Source organism: Pogoniulus pusillus, chromosome 1, assembly GCF_015220805.1.
Source record: "Pogoniulus pusillus isolate bPogPus1 chromosome 1, bPogPus1.pri, whole genome shotgun sequence".
NCBI lineage: Eukaryota > Metazoa > Chordata > Aves > Piciformes > Lybiidae > Pogoniulus > Pogoniulus pusillus.
The window spans coordinates 6,216,824-6,237,826 of record NC_087264.1 but is presented as its reverse complement, the minus strand read 5'-3'; the positions used below and the strand labels follow the sequence as shown (position 1 = coordinate 6,237,826).

The following is a 21,003-nucleotide window of genomic DNA, read 5'->3' as shown; positions in this document are numbered from 1 at the left end:
AGCTTCCTTTGGTGCTGTTAAAAATTGCCTTTGGAAAAAAAAAATGATCTTATTATCCCCAAGCTTTTAAAATACCTCTTTACAAGTGAAAATAAGATTTGGGTATTACAGGTTTATTGCAATAATAAGCAGCCTTTAATTCCAAACATAAAGTTGATTGATTGTGTTCAATCAGTGCTAACTGGTACCATCCACCACTCAGGATGCTGAGTATCATTTGTCATTTTTACACTAATTTATGATAGAATCATAGAATCAACCAGGTTGGAAGAGACCTTCAAGATCATCCAGGCCAACCTAGCACCCAGCCTTATCCAGTCAACTAGACCATGGCACTAAGTGCCTCAGCCAGGTTTTGCTTCAACACCTCCAGGGACAGTGACTCCACCACCTCCCTGGGCAGCCCATTCCAATGCCAATCACTCTCTCTGTGAAGATCTTCCTCCTAATATCCAGCCTATACCTACCCCAGCACAACTTGAGGCTGTGTCCCCTTGTTCTATTGCTGGTTGTCTGGGAGAAGAGACCAACCCCCACCTGGTTACAATGTCCCTTCAGGTAGTTGTAGACAGTAATAACATCACCCCTGAGCCTCCTCTTCTCCAGGCTGTACACCCCCAGCTCCCTCAGCCTCTCCTCATAGGATTTGTGTTCCAGGCCCCTCACCAGCTTCATCACCCTTCTCTGGACACCTTCCAGCACCTCAACATCTCTCTTGAATTGCGAAGCCCAGAACTGGACACAGCACTCAAGGTGTGGCCTGACCAGTGCTGAGTACAGGGGAAGAATAACCTCCCTTGTCCTACTGGCCACACTGTTCCTGATCCAGACCAGGATGCCATTGGCTCTCTTGGCCACCTGGGCACACTGCTGGCTCATCTTCAGCCTACTATCTATCAGTACCCCCAGGTCCCTTTCCTCCTGGCTGCTCTCCAGCCACTCAGTCCCCAGCCTATAGCGCTGCTTGGGGTTGTTGTGGCCAAAGTGCAGAATCCTGCACATGATGACTTTCTGTATTAGACACTGTGTAAAGTTGATCATTCTAACAAATTCTTGTTGTTTTTTCCTCCAGGACTCAGAGAAACATAGCTTGAAATCTCTAGAATGCACACATACAAAAAAATACAACTGCACAACGAGTTGCATGAAAAGCATCAGCTCCTATTTTGTCTTGCAGTCAGGAGAGTGATCTCTTTTGCCTCATCAGTGCATTGAAAAAAGCATAGAATGAAAACAAAACAACCCAAAAAAACAGCCAACAAAAAACCCCCAAAACCCTTCTTTGTTTTCATCTCATGTACAAATGCATAAAAAATTATCAGCTGAAGTTGGGAAAGAAAGGCAGATCGTGAGGAAATGAGCTGTAGGCTGTGTTTTGGATTTATAGAATCATAGAATGGCGTAGGGTGGAAGGGACCACAAAGGATCATCCAGTTCCAACCCCCTGCCATAGGCAGGGACACCTCCCTCTAGAACAGGTTGCTCAAGGCCTCATCCAACCTGGCCTTGAACACCTCCAGGAAGGGAGCATCCACAATCTCCCTGGGCAACCTGTTCCAGTGTCTCATCACCCTCACTCTAAAGAACTTCCTCTTAATATCTATTTTAAATCTCCCCTCTTCAAAATTAAACCCATTACCCTTTGTCCTGTCATTACAAGACCTTGTCAATAGTCCCTCCCCAGCCTTCTTGTAGGTCCCCTTCAGACACTGGAAGGCCACTATAAGGTCTTCTCAAAGCCTTCTCTTCTCTAAGCTGAACCCAAACTCTTATAGCCTGTCCTCATAGCAGAGCTGCTGCAGCCCTCTGAGCATCTTCGTGGCTTCCTCTGGACTCACTCTAACAGTTCCACGTCCTTCTTGTGTTGGAGGCTCCAGAACTGCACACAGGACTCCAGGTGGGGTCTGATGAGAGCAGAGGAAAGGGGAGAATCACCTCCCTTGCCCTGCTGGCCATGCTGCTCTTGATGTAGCCCAGCACAGTTGCTGTCTGGGCTGCACACACACACTGCAGGCTCATGCTAAGCTTTTCATCAACCCAGACCCCCAGGTCCTTTTCTTCAAGGCTGCATTCAGCTGTTCCCCACCCAGCCTGGAGCTGTGCTTGGGATTGTGCTGACACAAGTCCTAAAGACAGGCATGTATGCTAATGATAAACAGCACCTTAGTGAAACCTTGTGCCCAGGTGAAACCATGTCCTAATGTCAGTTGCTGTAGTGGCATCTCCATTACGGTGCCGTTCCAACGGTAGCAGCTATGATGTGTCATTCATTGATGGCTCTCCATGTGTTACCAGTGAGGAAGGAGGAAGTTGTTGTCAGAGAGAGTGATTGGCATTGGAATGGGCTGCCCAGGGAGGTGGTGGAGTCGCCATCTCTGGAGGTGTTCAAGAAAAGCCTGGCTGAGGCACTTAGTGCCATTGTCTAGTTGATTGTCTAGGGCTGGGTGCTAGGTTGGACTGGATGATCCTGGAGGTCTCTTCCAACCTGGTTGATTCTATTCTATGATTCTATGACATAGAGGTGGTGTAGTCACAGATACATTCTGGGCAGCACCCTATTCTGCAAGCAGCCTCATTACCTCCCTTGGCTGCCTGTGTAAAGAAAAGATTCATGGTCTGGCCTTCATTGAGTATTTTAAAGCTTGCCCTGTCACTAACCACTGCTGTTTTATTGTTTCCTACAGAACAGTAGACGTAAAATAAATGTTTATTGAACCTTTGGAGGTCTGTTGATCAATAAAAGAGAAGCAGTATTGAAACCACAGAGGCACTGATAGCTTTTCTTTCTCAGGGTTGTCTGTCATAAGTTTCAGCTGAAGCTCCAACTGTTTGTGAACAAAGAAAATGGGGGGGGGGGGGGGGGGGGGGAGGGGGGAAGAAATGGATCAATTAAAAGTAGATTCATTCAGGTGTCTGAAAGCTTTTATCCCATGTTCCATTTTACTTCAGTTCTGAGATTTGCACAGAGTGATCTTTGGTTGTTTCCAATACAGAGCAGAATGACAATAATAGCCTGGCTGGTTCCTTATGAAAGCCTTCAAAAGTAAGGTCAGGGGGGATGGGTTTGCTAACACCAGCTGAAAGTCTGGCACTGGAAAAGAGATGGCCAAGTAGCAAGGAATAGCAGAGTTAAAATGACATTTCTGTACTCTCAGTCTGGAGAGGGATGAGCCTCCAAAAGCATTTCAATGTTTTCTGTGTTTCCACTGAAATATTGAAGAAATGCAGTATATACAATAAGGAAAATGAGGGTGAATGTGGTTATCTCTGGTAGTAGATGTAACTCCCCTTGAGGCACCTGACAAAACTGCTTTCTGGGCTGAATTTTTAGAGCATTACACTCAACAGTGTGCCCAGGTGGCCAAGAGAGCCAGTGGCATCCTGGCTTGCATCAGGAATGGTGTGGTCAGCAGGAGCAGGGAGGTCATTCTGCCCCTGTACTCTGCACTGGTTAGACCTCACCTTGAGTCCTGTGTTCAGTTCTGGGCCCCCCAGTTTAGGAGGGACATTGAGATGCTTGAGCGTGTCCAGAGAAGGGCGACGAGGCTGGGGAGAGGCCTTGAGCACAGCCCTACGAGGAGAGGCTGAGGGAGCTGGGATTGGTTAGCCTGGAGAAGAGGAGGCTCAGGGGTGACCTTATTGCTGTCTACAGCTACCTGAGGGGTGGTTGTGGCCAGGGGGAGGTTGCTCTCTTCTCTCAGGTGGCCAGCACCAGAACGGGAGGACACAGCCTCAGGCTGCGCCAGGGGAGATTTAGGCTGGAGGTGAGGAGAAAGTTCTTCACTGAGAGAGTCATTGGACACTGGAATGGGCTGCCCGGGGAGGTGGTGGAGTCGCCGTCCCTGGAGCTGTTCAAGGCAGGACTGGACGTGGCACTTGGTGCCATGGTCTGGCCTTGAGCTCTGTGGTAAAGGGTTGGACTTGATGATCTGTGAGGTCTCTTCCAACCTTGGTGATACTGTGATACTGTGAACACTACTTATTGCTTAAGTCTGTTGTAATCAGTATTTAGTAAAAGGATTCCAATTATCTTGTTGTTCCAGAGGCATCTTGACAAGATTAGGTCTGTAGCCATCAATCGAGCCAACAGCTTTTACCTGCAGTAGCTTTTATTCCTCCACCTTTTCGAGGGGACTGAATAAGATTTGGGAGGCTTTAGAGCTGTTGTTCAGTTTTCTCTGTTTTGACAACAATGTTCTCATGACCTGCAGCTGTTGCAGGAATGGCTTTATAGGCTACCAGCTGTTACTCTACCCACCTATCTTTAAAGATAGGCTCAAAAAAAGCACTCAGTGGAACTTTACAGTAGATTAATTTGCTGTCATTTGCAGTAAAATGGTGGTCATGGTTACTCACTATTGAAGGTTTCCTTGTGACACTCTAAATATTTCACTGAAGTGTAAATCACAGAATGTTAGGGGTTGGGAACTGTCTACTTCACCCTCCCCTTGTCTGACCAGGATAGCCTAGAGTAGATCACACAGGAATGCATCCAAGTGGGTCAAATCATAAATCAGTAAGTTTGCAGATGACTCCAAGCTAGGAGCAGGTGTGGAGCTGTCGGAGGGTAGGAAAGCCCTGCAGAGGGACTTAGGCTGGATGGGTGGGCAGAGGCCAATGGGATGAGATTTAACAAGGCCAAGTGCAGGGTTCTACACTTTGGCCACAACAACCCCAAGCAGTGCTACAGGCTGGGGACAGAGTGGCTGAAAGCAGCCAGGAAGAAAGGGAGCTGGAGATACTAATAGAGAGTAGCTGAACATGAGCCAGCAGTGTGCCCAGGTGGCCAAGAGAGCCAATGGCATCCTGGCCTGAATCAAGAACAGTGTGGCCAGTAGGACAAGGGAGGTTATTCTTCTCCTGGACTCAGGACTGGTCAGGCCATGCCGTGAGTGCTGTGTCCAGTTCTGGGCCCCTCAATTCAAGAGAGATGTTGAGATACTGGAACATGTCCAGAGAAGGGCAACAAAGCTGGTGAGGGGCCTGGAACACAAATCTTATGAGCAGAGGCTGCGGGACCTGGGGGTGTGCAGCCTGCAGAAGAAAAGGCTCAGAGGTGACCTCATTGCTGTCTACAACTACCTGAAGGGAGGCTGTAGCCAGGTGGGGTTGGTCTCTTCTGCCAGGCAACCAGCAACAGAACAAGGGGACACAGTCTGAAGTTGTGCCAGGGGAGGTGTAGGCTGGCTGTTAGGAGGAAGTTGTTGTCAGAGAGAGTGATTGGCATTGGAATGGGCTGCCCAGGGAGGTGGTGGAGTCGCTGTGCCTGGAAGTGTTCAAGCAAAGCCTGGCTGAGGCACTTAGTGCCATGGTCTGGTTGATTGGCTAGGGCTGGGTGCTAGGTTGGACTGGCTGAGCTTGGAGGTCTCTTCCAACCTGCTTGATTCTATGAGTCTATAATTAAACTTTGTAAATGGCAATAGTTATCTCCAGTGCTTATGTGATTTAAGGTAACTGTAACAAAGTTGTTAATTGTGCAGAAGAAAACCCCAACTTTCTTTTCTTTTTCAGTTTTATGTATGGTGAACTAACAGACAAGAAGACCATCGAAAAAGTCAGACAAACCTTTGACAACTATGAGTCAAACTGCTTTGAGATTCTCCTCTACAAGAAGAACAGTATGTATATGTTTGTGTGTGGTCTTGGGAGAGATAAGCATGTTGAAAGTATATAGTAGACTGAAATAAGCTTTCATCTTCACATGTGGGTAAATTTGGAGGCAAAGTTTGGAGAAGCAATGGATATTTTGGTTGCCACAGCTCAAGAAGAGAGCTCCTTTTTTCCAGATTGTCAAGAATAGTGGTTGTTCCCTGCTGTCTCTAGCCTGACTCCTCCTTCACAAAAGGAGGATTGTATCCTTGAAGAGCAACTGACTGGGTTAAGTGAAAGGAAATGCTGAATGAGGTACCCCCCACTTCCCTCAGGAAATACTCCCATGTCTCCACAAGTGAGAACTCAGAGCCTGATTGCTGTGAGCAGATGCTCACAACAGTGTCGAGATGCCTGCATGGTGTGTAAAACAACACATATGAGCTCTGATGAGAGTACTAAATTTGGCACACAGCCTAGGGATTAGTTAGAAAACCAGGGAATGTTGTAACTGGATGAGGTGTAGGACCCAAGCCGTTCCTCCTGGCAGCATTTCCATCATTTTGTCTTAGCTGTGAGTTGTGCCAGCTACGTTTTCTGTCTTGCTGTGTATGTGGGCAGTACCTCTTCTGCCTTACTGATGTTACAGCACAGATCAAACAAAACCTGTGCTGTTGTGTGGTCTCACACTGGGCTTGTGGAGTGTGGACATCTCTCCGTGGCTTGTGGTTGAAATTCCTGCTGCTGTCAGTGGAGATGAGCAGCCTCCTCTCTTGGCACAGGCTATCTTCCCAAGATAGAAAGCCAGTCATCACCTGTCAGATGAAACATGCTCCAGAAAAGCTGATTCCTCTACCTGGAGTAGAATGATTCTAGGTAACTGAGTCAAGCACAAGCTAAGAGCAATCTTGATGGAGAAGTTTTCTTTGGTTTGGCTTTCAGTGCACAGTACAGGGTGGAAGGTCCTGTGGGGCTGAGGAACTTTCCCTCTGGTTCAGCTCCCTGGATTGCAGTAGTAGCTATAGTAGCTGCAGTAGTGCAATAGTAGCTGTACTTAACACTTGTCAGGTCACACCTTGAGTACTGTGTCCAATTCTGGGCCCCTCAGTTCAAGAGATATTGAGGTGCTGGTATGTGTCCAGAGAAGGGTGACAAAGGTGGTGAAAAGCCTGGATCACAAACCCTATGAGGAGAGGCTGAGGGAGCTGGGGTTGTGCAGCCTGGAGAAGAGGAGGCTCAGGGGTGACCTCATTGCTGTCTACAACTCCCTGAAGGGAGGCTGTAGCCAGGTGGGGTTGGTCTCTTCTGCCAGGCAACCAGCAACTGAACTAGGAGGCACAGTCTCAAGTTGTGCCAGGGTAGGTATAGGCTGGATATTAGGAAGAAGTTCTTCACAGAGAGAGTGATTGGCATTGGAATGGGCTGCCCAGGGAGGTGGTGGAGGCACCGTCCCTGGGGGTCTTCAAGAAAAGCCTGGCTGAGGTACTTAGTGCCATGGTCTAGTTGACTGGATAGGGCTGGGTGCTAGGTTGGCCTGGATGATCTTGGAGGTCTCTTCCAACCTGGTTGATTCTATGATTCTAAGGCTGTGCTTCCACATGGGTGAACTTTGGTGCTGACCTGAAGCACCTTGCTGGGCTGAGGGTGGAGGTTTCCCTCCCATGCTGCTGCAGAGAGGTAAGGTAATAGGAAGAGTCAACTGTACCTGGTTGCTCCATTTCACTGCAAACTCACAAAACCCTCTCATGACATTGAAGAGAGCATCCTGGATACCTTGTCTTCTTGAAACAAAGTCACATGCATTATGCTTTGCCTCCACTTTCCCTTTTTAGACTGCCTCTTCCTCTATATGCAACTTAAACAGTAGGAAATGTCTTTACATATCTCCGGCTCTGCCTGCTTCAAAGCATTTTAGCCAATGCTTTAATTAAAAAGAGAAACAAGAGCATCTAATTCAGCTGTTTCTGCAGGTGCCTGAGAAAGCCCTCCAAATGACCTCTTGTTGGTTCCTCAGTGTGTGGATGTGTCTGTTCTCTAGATTTTAAGCTTCTCTGCTTGTTTCCTGTGCAGGTCACTTGGATGCTTCCCTATATTAGGGGAGCTTCCAAGGACAGTCTTGTGTTGGGCATCTTTGCAGCTAGTGGTGCCTGTGTGATTTCCAAAGAGGACCCCAAGGACTTAGTGCTCTTCCTGAGCTTGACTTCTCTCATTAAATGATCTGGCAGCTGCTGCTTTAGCACAGGGCTGTCCCAAACTAAATTCCTTTCTGTTTTATTTAAGCATAAAAGAGAAAACCCTTCTTTTTGTGGCTTTTCTGTAACAAGCCAGTTGCTTTTTGCTTTGGGTTGTGGATTGTCTACTGGAGCTTGGGGATGCTTCAAAGATTTATTGAGCTGCAGTTGCCTTAATAAAATCTTTACTTTTGCCCACATATCCAAGCCTATGCTCTATAACTTGTATAGGATTACAGAAGGACTTTATGGAAAATTACTCACATTTTCATTCAGGCTTGAGACAGTTCCCATCCATAACTTCTGTTGCCAGCTTCCTTCTTCATCACCCAAAGCCCAGAACTTCAACTTCTTGCTAACATTAATGGGCTCACCTTTTGGCTTCAGTTCAGCAGCTGATTTGTCCAGGGTTTGCTTACAGTTGTCATACTCTGAGCCTTGCAAAAGAAGGTCCAAGAAACCATTTGCTTTTCCTTCAGGCTGAATATTGGAACAGACCAGGAAATAAAGAGTGTAGACAGTTACTCTGTGGAAGGATTTGTGTTAATCACCTGCAAAGACTGCATGAAGTTTGCAGTGCCCTCAGACCACTCTCCCACCTGTATTTTCAAACTGCAGATCCAGATGTGCTGTGTAGTTTTTGATGATGTGGCACAACCTTTTGTTTTCCTCTCACCCATTACTTTATTCTTTTGGCAAGGAGAAATTCAGAGATTTTTGGGTTGCTTTCCCATCCTTCTTCCCTTTGTCAGAGGAGTGATCTTTGCGAATTAATCCATATGACTGCAGGCTTCATACACCTCTGTGGCATTTTCACCCAGCTTGCAGGTTTCAGGTTCAGACCTGAGAGTTTGCTATAACTTTCATAGAATAGAATCACAGAATCAACCAGGTTAGAAGAGACTTCCAAGGTCATCCAGTCCAACCTAGCACCCAGCAATATCTGACCAACTAGACCATGGCACTAAGTGCCTCATCCAGTCCCCTTTCTTCCCCTTTCTTCCCCTTTCTTCCCCTTTCTTCCCCTTTCTTCCCCTTTCTTCCCCTTTCTTCCCCTTTCTTCCCCTTTCTTCCCCTTTCTTCCCCTTTCTTCCCCTTTCTTCCCCTTTCTTCCCCTTTCTTCCCCTTTCTTCCCCTTTCTTCCCCTTTCTTCCCCTTTCTTCCCCTTTCTTCCCCTTTCTTCCCCTTTCTTCCCCTTTCTTCCCCTTTCTTCCCCTTTCTTCCCCTTTCTTCCCCTTTCTTCCCCTTTCTTCCCCTTTCTTCCCCTTTCTTCCCCTTTCTTCCCCTTTCTTCCCCTTTCTTCCCCTTTCTTCCCCTTTCTTCCCCTTTCTTCCCTCCTCTCACATTCTCTCACACATAGTCTCAGGTTTGCCCACCTAGTTGTACAGCAGCCATGCTGGGCATGCACATGTTTCTGTCTTTGATTTTTGTCTGTGCTGTTGCACAGGTTATTTCTCTACTTACCTTCAGAACTTTTGAAAGGGTGCTGAGGAGTTGCCAGGTATAAGTTCAAGTAAAGCATTCCTCCAGAGAGCTGCTGTTTTAGAAGTTATGAAAGGAGTCTTTTATCTTGGGTTAGCAACTGGGAATTGAGATAATCAAATGATCAGCATAATGGCTTTGGAGTTACCATGAAAAGCAGTCCACCATCCTTCCCACTCTTCCTGTCTACTGCTAGCCATTTACTGGTTTAGCTCCAGTTCAACAATGCTGAATTCTGTCATTAACCCTTGTGGATTTTAATCTTCCCCACAGTAGTCCTAGTCCAAATGGGTTTCATTGCCCTCTGGGCATCTATCCCACAGTTCCTGGCACAGCTCCCAGACCTGGTGCATTAGAGAAGATTTGTGGGGGCCAGTGGTCCCTATGGGTAGCAGTGGGCAAGCAGCTTGTCTCAATGTGTCAGGTCTCAGGCTGGTATTCAGGCAGATCAGGAGAAAGGCTGTTACATCAACTGTCTGAAAGCACAACAAATCCCAAAGGCAATTAGATGACTCTGAAGGCATTTATAGTGCAGTGTGTGTGTAGGTGCAAGTTTAGGAGGGAGGGAATGCAGCCATGGGTATAGAACTTCGCTTGGTGGAAAGCATCCCTGAGACTCATGTCCTGGCAGACAAGCAGGGTATTTCTAAATGTGATGGTTTGGGTGTTACCCACCCCCCCACACTTAAGAAAATCACCCAGACTAGACTCAGTGGATGGAAATCAAGGAATGAAGCTTTATGTTTACAGTTTAGCACAATATCCAAGCAGGTATTTACAATATATACAGCTATAGACAGAAACAGACAAGTTAAAAAGTAATACAGAAACACAACAGCCCTCACAGAAACCAGAGTCCCAGGAGGGGCTCTCAATCACCCTTCCACCTCCTTCCCATCCCTCTACCTTATCCCTGAGTCTGCCTTATGTGAAAGGTGAGTTTGGAGAATCAGCCATGGGGGTTAGGAAGCAGAAGGATTAGTTAGACAGCAGGTCAGAGAGAGAAGGGAAGCAGCCAAAACCAGAGAGAGCAACTGTGTTATCTGTGTTTGTGTTCTGGTTTTTATCCATCCCAGCAAGCCTATGAGTGCAGCAGACATCACCACTGTTTCCTTTTCACAGCCTATCATCTCATTCCTCTCACTAAAACATCCCAGCTAGGCTCAAACTAGCACACTAAGGAAATTGCTTAAAGTCTTTTAGGAGGTAGGATTTTGCCCCTTACAGAGAAGACTTGCATGTAGATAGGGACCTGGCACGTGTGTTTCAGCCTAGGAGAAAGCAAGACCAGTTTCAGCTCCTGAGCATCTGCAGTGTGAGCAGTGAAGGTGTATCAACAGCCACACTAACAATTCCAGCACTGTAGGCATTTTTGGACTATTTGTTTGATAAGTGATAGGATATGAGAAAAAAAAAAAAAGCTAAACAGAGATAACTTCACAAGGAGAATGCTCTGCTGGACAGGAATCAGAGGATCAACCAGGTTGGAAGAGACCTCCAAGATCATCCAGTCCAACCTAGCACCCAGCCCTAGCCAGTCAACTAAGTGCCTCAGCCAGGCTTTTCTTGAAGACCTCCAGGGACGGTGCCTCCACCACCTCCCTGGGCAGCCCATTCCAATGCCAATCACTCTCTCTGTGAAGAACTTCTTCCTAACATCCAGCCTAGACCTCCCCTGCCACAACTTGAGGCTGTGTCCCCTTGTTCTGTTGCTGGTTGTCTGGCAGAAGAGACCAACCCCCACCAGGCTACAACCTCCCTTCAGGGAGTTGTAGACAGCAATGAGGTCATCCCTGAGCCTCCTCTTCTCTAGACTAAACAACCCCAGCTCCCTCAGCCTCTCATAGAGTTTGGAAGGTGAGGAGGTGGAGGTTATGACCTGATACACAAAAGAGAAATGAGATCTGATTTATCCTGATGCAGTTTATGCTTGGATTAGCTTAAGTCCACTTGAACAATAGAGTAGCATCAAATCTGCAGCATTTCACTGCATACTCCATCAGTTTTGGATTTGTTATTGTGATAGTTTGGGTGTTACCCACCCCCACACACTTAAGAAAATCATCCAGACTAGGCTGAGTCGATCTGGAAATTGAGTGAAGCGCTATAGGCTGGGGACTGAGTGGCTGGAGAGCAGCCAGGAGGAAAGGGACCTGGGGGTACTGATAGATTGTAAGCTGAAGATGAGGAAGCAGTGTGCTCAGGTGGCCAAGAGAGCCAATGGCATCCTGGCCTGCATCAGGAACAGTGTGGCCAGTAGGACAAGGGAGGTTATTCTGCCCCTATACTCAGCACTGGTCAGGCCACACCTTGAGTGCTGTGTCCAGTTCTGGGCCCCTCAATTCAAGGTTGAGGTGCTGGAACATGTCCAGAGAAGGGCAACAAAGCTGGTGAGGGGCCTGGAGCACAAATCCTATGAGGAGAGGCTGAGGGAGCTGGGCCTGTTTAGCCTGGAGAAGAGGAGGCTCAGGGGTGAGCTTATTACTGTCCACAACTACCTGAAGGGGCATTGTAGCCAGGTGGGGGTTGGCCTCTTCTGCCAGGCAACCTGCAACAGAACAAGGGGACACAGTCTCAAGTTGTGCCAGGGTAGGTCTAGGCTGGATGTTAGGAAGAAGTTCTTCACAGAGAGAGTGATTGGCATTGGAATGGGCTGCCCAGGGAGGTGGTGGAGGCACCGTCCCTGGAGGTGTTGAAGCAAAGCCTGGCTGAGTCACTTAGTGCCATGGTCTAGTTGATTGGATGGGGCTGGGTGCTAGGTTGGACTGGATGATCTTGGAGGTCTCTTCCAACCTGGTTGATTCTATGATTCTATGATTCTAAGCTTTATACTTACAGCTTAGCACAATATACCAGCAGGTATTTACAATAGATACAGGAATAGACAGGTTAAAAACTAATACAGAAACACAACAGCCCTCCCAGAGACCTGAGTCCCCAGGAGGGGCTCCCAACCACCCTTCCACCTTCTTCCCACCCCTCTACCTTACCCCAGACTTTGACTTATGTTCAAGGTAGGTTTGGAGGGCTGGCCAGGGGAGTTAGGAAGCAGAAGGATTAGTCACACAAACAGCAGATTAGGTTAGAGAGAAGTTCATGCAGCCTCAGAGCTCAAACAGACTCTCTTATCTCTACTTGCATTCTTGCTCTTATCCATCTCAGCAAGCCTATGAGTGCAGTAGTCATCACCACTGTTTCCTTTTCACAGCCTGTATTCTAATTCCTCTCACCAAAATATCCCAGCTAGCTTCAAACTAGCTCTGATAGCTTCTTATTATGTGAAAAAAGGATCAAAAATACTATCCATTTGGTTTTTTTTTTCTCCTATCTTGCTGACAGGAGGTTTGGGAGACATTCTAGGGAATAAAAAAGTACTGAGATATGGTCCTAAACTATATGTGTGTTATTCTGCTAACACAGACATGAGGACTTATGCTGTGCTTGTGCTGTACCACAGTCCAGTGTCCCATTTTTTTCTCTGCTTTCAGGAACCCCAGTTTGGTTCTACATGCAAATTGCACCTATAAGGAATGAACATGAAAAAGTGGTTTTGTTCCTGTGCACTTTTAAGGATATCACTTTGTTCAAACAACCAATTGAAGATGATTCAACAAAAGGTAAATATGGAATGTGCTATATTTTGGGGTGGGGGGTGGGGCAATTATAAAGCACAGGCTCAGCCCTGTGACAGGGACACATTGTGCCTGTGATCTGTGTTTCTGAATTCAGGAAAGATTTTGTGACATGCCAAGCTTTCAATGCCAGTCTGCTTAAAAGTGAAACTCTCACTAGGGAGAATTCCCTAACAATGTTTTGTTGGAGTCACATGCCTTCCTAGCTCTCTGTAATTTCAGATCTTCTTCACTGCATCAGGCATCTGATAATAAGTACAGTTTTGAGTCATTTAAATGTGTTGTTCTGGGGAGAGTTTTTTTTTTCCTAGGGGATTTACAAAAAGAAGTTTTTTGGAAAAGAAAATGTCATCTCCTTTGTGCTGAGAGGAACTCTCAGAGGGCTGGAGCACCTCTGCTATGAGCACAGACTGAAAGAGTTGGGGCTGTGCAGTCTGGAGAAGAGGAGGCTCTCAGGTGACCTTCTTGTGGCCTTCCAGGATCTGAAGAGGACCTACAAAAAAGCTGGGGAGGGACTTTTAGGCTCTCAGGGAGTGCCAGGACTAGGGGGAATGGAGCAAAGCTGGAGGTGGGTAGGTTCAGAGTGGATGTGAGGAGGAAGTTGCTGAGCATGAGAGTGGTGAGAGCCTGGAATGGGTTGCCCAGGGAGGTGGTTGAGGCCCCATGGCTGGAGGTGTTTAAGGCCAGGCTGGATGAGGCTGTGGCCAGCTTGATGTAGGGTAGGGTGTCTGAGCCCATGGCAAGGGTGTTGGAACTGGCTGGTCCTTGTGGTCCCTTCCAATCCTGACTGATTCTGTGAGATGTTGGTGATTCTTCCCTTTCTCACTCTTAGAGATGAAATGTGAAAGAAACAGCCTGTGACTTTATTACTGGTTGGCAATGATGGCTGCATGGCAGTGAATGTTGAAACTTAATACCTGCATGTGATGGTGTTTGTGGGGATGTGCCATGCTCTTGTCGCCTAACAAACTGTGACCAGACCCATAGCCTTGTGCAAGAGGGCACTGGTGGGGAACAGCATGGAGTCACCATCCCTGGAGGTGTTTAAGCAAAGCGTGGCTGAGGCACTTACTGACATGGTCTAATTGATTGGATAGGGCTGGCTGATAGTTTGGACTGGATGATCTTGGAGGTTTCTTCCAACCTCGTTGATTCTATGATCTTGCAGTATCTTAAGAAAGATGTTGAGATGCTTAAATGTGTCCAGAGAAGGGCACCAAGGCTGGTGAGGGGCCTGGAGCATAGCCCTGTGAGGAGAGGCTGAAGGAGCTGAGAGTGTTTAGCCTGGAGAAGAGGATGCTCAGGGCAGACCTCATTGCTCTCTACTACTTGGGGCAAGGTTGTGGCCAGGTGGAGTTGGTCTCTTCTCCCAGGCAACCAGCAGCAGAGTGAGGGGACACAGCCTCAGGCTGTAATAAGGGAAGGTGTGGGCTGGATGTTGGGAGGGAATTCTTTGAGGAGGGAGTGATTGGCATTGGAGTGGGCTGCCTGGGGAGGTGGTGGAGTTGCTGTCCCTGGAGGTGTTTAAAGGGAGGTTGGGTGGGGCACCTGGTGCCATGGTTTAGTTGATTGGAAGGGTTGAGTGGTGGGTTGGACTCGATGATCCTGGTGGTCTTTTCCAACCTGGTTGATTCTGTGATCTTGTTGTAAGATGTGTCTTGTGTCAGGTTCATTTTTAGTGCTTTGGGTAAAATTATGTGCCCTTACATAAAGAAGGGCATTTATGCTGCAGCATCCACATCTCATCTTCTCTTGGAAATTGTCTTCTGATGATTAAATTCTTGCTATGTTTTTTCCTTCAAGCTTGGGAAATGCTTGATTTCTTACTGAGAGCCATTTGTGCTCAAAGCTGTCTTCTTTAGAATAAACTCGGTGTTGTTTGATTGCAAATGGGATTTAAGGTAATTTCTTATGATCTAGATAACACTGTATGTGTTTGGATAACTGAAAAGTGGATTTAGAAAGGTAGGCTTAAAGTAAAATGAAAAGTCTCTTTTTGTGCTAATGCCAAGTATGAGGATTTTTCTGTCTAAAGAATAATAGCCATAAAGTCATAAGATATCGATATAGAAGCATAGAATCAACCAGGTTGGAAGAGACCTCCAAGATCATCCAGTCCAACCTAGCACCCAGCCCCATCCAATCAGCTAGACCATGGCACTAAGTGCCCCAGCCAGGCTTTTCGTCAGCACCTCCAGGGACAGCAACTCCACCACCTCCCTGGGCAGCCCATTCCAATGCCAATCACTCTCCCTGTGAAGAACTTCCTCCTAACATCCAGCCTAGACCTCCCCTGGCACAACTTGAGACTGTGCCTCCTTGTTCAGTTGCTGGTTGCCTGGCAGAAGAGACCAACTCCCACCTGGCTACAGCCTCCCTTCAGAGAGTTGTAGACAGCAATGAGGTCAGCCCTGAGCCTCCTCTTCCCCAGCCTAAACACCCTCAGCTCCCTCAGCCTCTCCTCACAGGGCTGTGTTCCAGGCCCCTCACCAGCTTCATTGCCCTTTTCTGGACATGTTCCAGCACCTCAACATCTCTCTTGAATTGAGGAGCCCAGAACTGGACACAGCACTCAAGGTGTGGCCTGACCAGTGCTGAGTACAGGGGAAGAATATCCTCCCTTGTCCTACTTGCTGCAGTGTTCCTGATGCAGGCCAGGATGCCATTGGCTCTCCTGCCCACCTGGGCACACTTCTGCTTCATCCTCAGCTACTATCTACCACTACCCCCTAGGTCCCTTTCTTCCTAGCTGCTCTCCAGCCACTCTGTCCCCAGCCTGTAACTGGCCAAGGTGTAGAACCCTGCACTTAGCCTTGTTCAGATCTCATCCTATTTGCCTCTGTCTTCCTATGCAGCCTGTCCGGGTCCCTGTGCAGGGCTCTCCTACTCTCCAACAGCTCCACACCTGCTCCTAGCTTCGTGTCATCTGCAAACTTACTGATGCTGGACTCAGTCTCCTAGTCCAGATCATCAATAAAGATATTGAACAGGACTGGGCTCAGCACAAATCAGAATACCTTCACAGCCATCGTAAGCTTTACTAGCTCTACAATTTAGTTAGCAACTTGCAGACATTCCTTTATTTCATTTTCAGCCCCATAACTTGAAATTATACTGCCTGGAAATAATCTGGATATTTTAGGATTAATGCCAGTTAATTGAAAGGACTTTAATTGTTGAGGTCTGGAGGCATGGACAGGCTCCTTGCTGCAGTGTGTATGTTATGTAGTGGGAGCTGATCAAAGGACAAGCCAGTTTTTGCAAGGGTGCTCTTGCATGATTTCCCATTTAATGCTTCCTGGGGTAACTGAGAAGAATCTCATATGAATGTATCTTACCGTGATGTATCCTCACCTGAGGTACTGTGGCCAGCTCTGGAGCTCTCAGCACAAGGACATGAACCTGTTGGTATGGGCCTTGAAGAGGGTCACAAAATGGTGAGAGGGCTGGAGCACCTTTCCTGTGAAGAAAGGTTGAGTTGAGGTTGTTCAGCTTAGAGAAAAGAAAGCTCCATGTAGAATTTATTGTGGCTTTCCAGTATTTAAAGGTGCTTATAATCTCTTTAGCAGGGTCTGTTGCAATAGGACAAGGGGTGATGCTTTAAAGGTGCTTATAATCTCTTTAGCAGGGTCTGTTGCAATAGGACAAAGGGTGATGCTTTTGAACTAAAAAAAGGAAAGATTTAGACTAGATAGGAGGAAGGCATCTTTTACACTGAGGGTGGTGAAACACTAACACAGGTTGCCTAGATAGGTGGTAAGACATCCCATCCCTGAAAACATTCAGGGTCAGTGCTCTGAGCAATCTGATCAAGTTGAAGATGTCCCTGCTGACTGCAGAGGGGTTGGACTGGATGATCTTTAAAGGTTCCTTGTAACCCAATACATTCTGTGATCCTATGAACCAATAACCAACTTGCCTGTTTCACTGGCTGTGCTCCAGCTTCTGCAGCACTTTGTTTCACTGAGGAGTGAGGTGGTTAAGGCAAGACAGGGAAGATGAATTGAAAGTGGTTCCCAAAGGCAGAAATGATGAATGTTTTTGGATTCTCAGCCTGGGAGGTTCCTCTTCTCTGCTTGCCCTAGGGAGGCTAGGATGTGCTGAGATGCTGAGCTCTTCCATTCCTCCCTCTCTTGTGGCTGAGGAGGAGCAGAATTCACCTGAAATCCATTATGGGAACAATATATGTCCCCATGGGAAAGAGGAATAGCTGTGAGGTGTGTAACTTGTGTACTGCTGTTCTCCAGTGAAGGGTACCATTAGTTAAAATGGCAGGTACTAACTATGAGCACTGCAAAATATTATCATCAGCAGCCAGAGAGGTTTGGCTCTGTATTTAAAGAGTGCTTACTTCTGTCAAAGTCACCTTTTAAGATACCCCCACAAAACAAAACAATGCACAAGACAGCACAAACACATCTCTTGAGTGCCTTTCAAGGGTGTGATTGGAGTCTTTAGGAATTTGCTGGGGGTGCTTTGCTTAAATATTGATGAACATCGATCAATATGTCCAACAAACTTCATAGTTGCAAACCACTGACACAAATTTTCTTCTGCTTTTACATGAATTAGAGCTCATCTTTCATATTTTTCATATATATATATAAATCAAATATTTGCACCATTTTACTATGAGGATGGGAAAACAGCACTGTAGTGGTACTCTTAGTGTCTCAGATCTGTGGAATGGGCTGCCCAGGGAGGTGGTGGAGTTCCTGTCTCTGGAAGTGTTCAAGAGAGCAGCCAGGCAGAAAGGGACCTGGAGGAACTGGTAGATAGTAGCTGAACATGAGCCAGCAGTGTGCCCAGGTGGCCAAGAGAGCCGATGGCATCCTGGCCTGTATCAGGAACAGTGTGGCCAGTAGGATGAGGAAGGTTATTCTGCCCCTGTACTCAACATTGGTCAAGCTGTAGCTTGAGTGCTCTGTCCAGTTCTGGACTCCTCAATTCAAGAGAGATGTTGAGGTGCTGGAAGGTGTCCAGAGAAGGGCAATGAAGCTGGTGAGGGGCTTGGAGCACAGCCCTGTGAGGAGAGGCTGAGGGAGCAGGGGTTGTTTAGACTGGAGAAGAGGAGGCTCAGGGCAGACCTCATTGCTGTCTACAACTCCCTGAAGGGAGGCTGTAACCAGGTGGGGTTGGTCTCTTCTGCCAAGCAAGCAGCAACAGAGCAAGGGGATGCAGTCTCAAGTTGTGCTGGGGGAAGTATAGGCTGGATGTTAGGAAGAAGTTGTTGTCAGAGAGAGTGATTTGCATTGGAATGGGCTGCCCAGGGAGGTGGTGGAGCTGTCCTTCCCAGAGGTGTTGAAGCAAAGCCTGGCTGAGGCACTTGGTGCCATGGTCTAGTTGAGTGGCTAGGGCTGGGTGCTAGGTTGGACTGCATGACCTTGAAGGTCTCTTCCAACCTGATTGATTCTATGATAAAGAGCTTTGTAGTTGTAGAATTGGTTTTGTTAATTTGCCCTGTAATGGATGCCTTCACACTCTGTATTCTTAAGTTTTATTACCTTTTCCTTCATTCCCACCCAGTTATTCTTTGCACAGACAGTGTCTTCCAGAGATTTGCCATCAGCAAATTTTATGACCATACATTCTTGCTTAGTTCACTAAGAAACTGACAAAATCAGCAGTAAGTGCCATGGTCTAGGGATAGGTTGCTAGGTTGGACCGGATGTTCTTAGAGGTCTCTTCCAACCTGGTTGATTCTATGATTCTAAGAAAGGACTGGATGGGGCAGTTAGTGCCATGGTCTCATTGACTGGACAGGACTGAGTGATAGGTTGGACTGGATGATCTTGGAGGTTGAAAGAGACCAATTCTATGATTCTATCCCTTGGTGCTGGGATCACAGTTGTTTGTCAGTTAGCCCTGTGAGAGATGCATATTTCATCATCCTTGCAGATAACATTACAATGTGCTTTGGAAGCTGTCAGGCTACTTTCTTTGGGAATGATGAGATTGGTAAACACACACCTTACAATTTAGGGGAGAATTGTTAAACTTTGGTTAAAAAGCATTTCAGTAAAATACTGCTGTTGTGTGCAGTGTTGTTGTGCTGGGATTCATCAATGAAAGGGCCATTTTTCTCCCCCCTTTCTTCAGCCTGGACCATGCAATACATAATACATAAGTAACTACATGGCAGATGAGTTACTGTCTATTACTTATGGGAGCAGTAAATTTGAGATAAAAAATTCAATAGAAATAAAATATTGATGCCATTATGCAATAATCTCTCTGTACCAGTATATTCTGCAGTGTTGGAAGGTATGTTACTCTGTTGGGAAGCTTCAGTATATCACACTCCTATGAGGTACAAGGATTTGATATTATAAATCATAACATCATAACATAACAGGTGTTGAAGAAAAGACTGGAGGCATTTCATGTCATGGTCTAGATGATTGTCTAGGGCTGGGTGCTAGGTTGGAGTGGATGATCTTGGAGGTCTCTTCCAACCTGGTTGATTCTATGATTCTAAAACATGGGTGGCTCCTGGAATTCATGGTTGCATCTGCCAGATCTGCTTGCAGTGCCTGCAATGGAGTTGGCATCTTGTGTAGATCTTGCAAAGGCTCAGCAGTTTTGGGGGGACAGGGAGAGGTGCCCTAGTGCTGAGGACACAGAACTGGGCAGAAATGTTGGGGAGCTTGTCAGATTTGTGAACAGGACCCCTCAATTCAAGAAAGATGTTGAGGTGCTGGAACATGTCCAGAGAAAGGCAACAAAGCTGGTGAGGGGCCTGGAGCACAAATCCTATGAGGAGAGGTTGAGGGAGCTGGGGGTGTTTAGCCTGGAGAAGAGGAGGCTCAGGGGTGATCTTGTTACTGTCTACAACTACCTGAAAGGACATTGTAGCCAGGTGGGGGGTGGCCTCTTCTGCCAGGCAACCAGCAATAGAACAAGGGGACACAGTCTCAAGTTGTGCCAGGGTAGGTATAGGCTGGATATTAGGAAGAAGTTCTTCACAGAGAGAGTGATTTCCCATTGGAATGGGCTGCCCAGGGAGGTGGTGGAGGCACCGTCCCTGGGGGTCTTCAAGAAAAGCCTGGCTGAGGCACTTAGTGCCATGGTCTAGTTGATTGGTTAGGGCTGGGTGCTAGGTTGGACTGGATGATCTTGGAGGTCTCTTCCAACCTGGTTGATTCTATGATTCTATGATTCTACAAATGAAAAGCTTTGTCTTACTACCAAGCACTTGGCAAGGGAGAGGTGGGATTTTATTCCCCCAGTATGAGCTCAAACTCACGCTTGCTTACACACTCTGAACAAAAAAAATACAACTGGCATCACTGGGACTAGCCTTATGTCCAGCAAGGGAGTTAAGAGAGGTGTGGGGCACTGCGGCAGATGTCTCTGCTTACCTGTGTGCTCGCTGTCTGCTGCACGTTAGAGCTGTCAGAAGGAGGAGCGAGAAAGGGAATGAGGAGAAGCAGACTTTATGTGCAGAGGGGAGTGAAAGTAATGAAAACGTTTCCTGGGTCACCCAAGAGACTGTGAATTTGTTGCAGTCCAGAAAGCTGTCAAAATTTACTGGACTAAAAGGAAGACTGGAGAAATGGCTATTTAAAAGCTACCTTCCTCTAGTAAAATATAGAGGCAGAGATCAAGCCCCTTGTTTTCTGAGAGGATACAGACAGTCTGACACTGAAAATGTGACTACCTTGTTTTCCTGTTACTCATATTGGTGTTTGTTATTGCTAGGCAGTATGTGGGAGGTCTATGATGTATAAGTCTGTACACAATATAACAGTGACCAAAAAAGTGCTGTTGTTTCTTTGTAAAAGGAAACTAACTTACTTAAAAAGTGTCTAACCCTGCTAAGGTGTAAAATAACTCAGCATCTTGAGTAGTAGCAGCAAAGATGATCATAGAATCAATCAGGTTGGAAGAGACCTCCAAGATCATCCAGTCCAACCTAGCACCCAGCCCTAGCCAGTCAACCAGACCATGGCACTAAGTGCCTCAGCCAGGCTTTGCTTCAACACCTCCAGGGACAGCGACTCCACCACCTCCCTGGGCAGCCCATTCCAATGCCAATCACTCTCTCTCACAACAACTTCCTCCTAACA

The 21,003-nt window shown here is 47.0% G+C and overlaps 1 protein-coding gene across 2 annotated transcripts in view; it reads left to right on the top strand.

The window, feature by feature from the left end:
* Nucleotides 1-21,003, top strand: part of KCNH5 (potassium voltage-gated channel subfamily H member 5) — a 233,438-nt gene that overhangs the window by 27,174 nt on the left and 185,261 nt on the right. For both annotated transcript variants that reach the window (XM_064156043.1, XM_064156112.1), the window contains exons 3-4: nt 5,512-5,618; nt 12,791-12,919. In XM_064156043.1, coding sequence (XP_064012113.1) covers nt 5,512-5,618; nt 12,791-12,919 — 236 coding nt within the window. The remainder of the gene's footprint in view (nt 1-5,511; nt 5,619-12,790; nt 12,920-21,003) is intronic.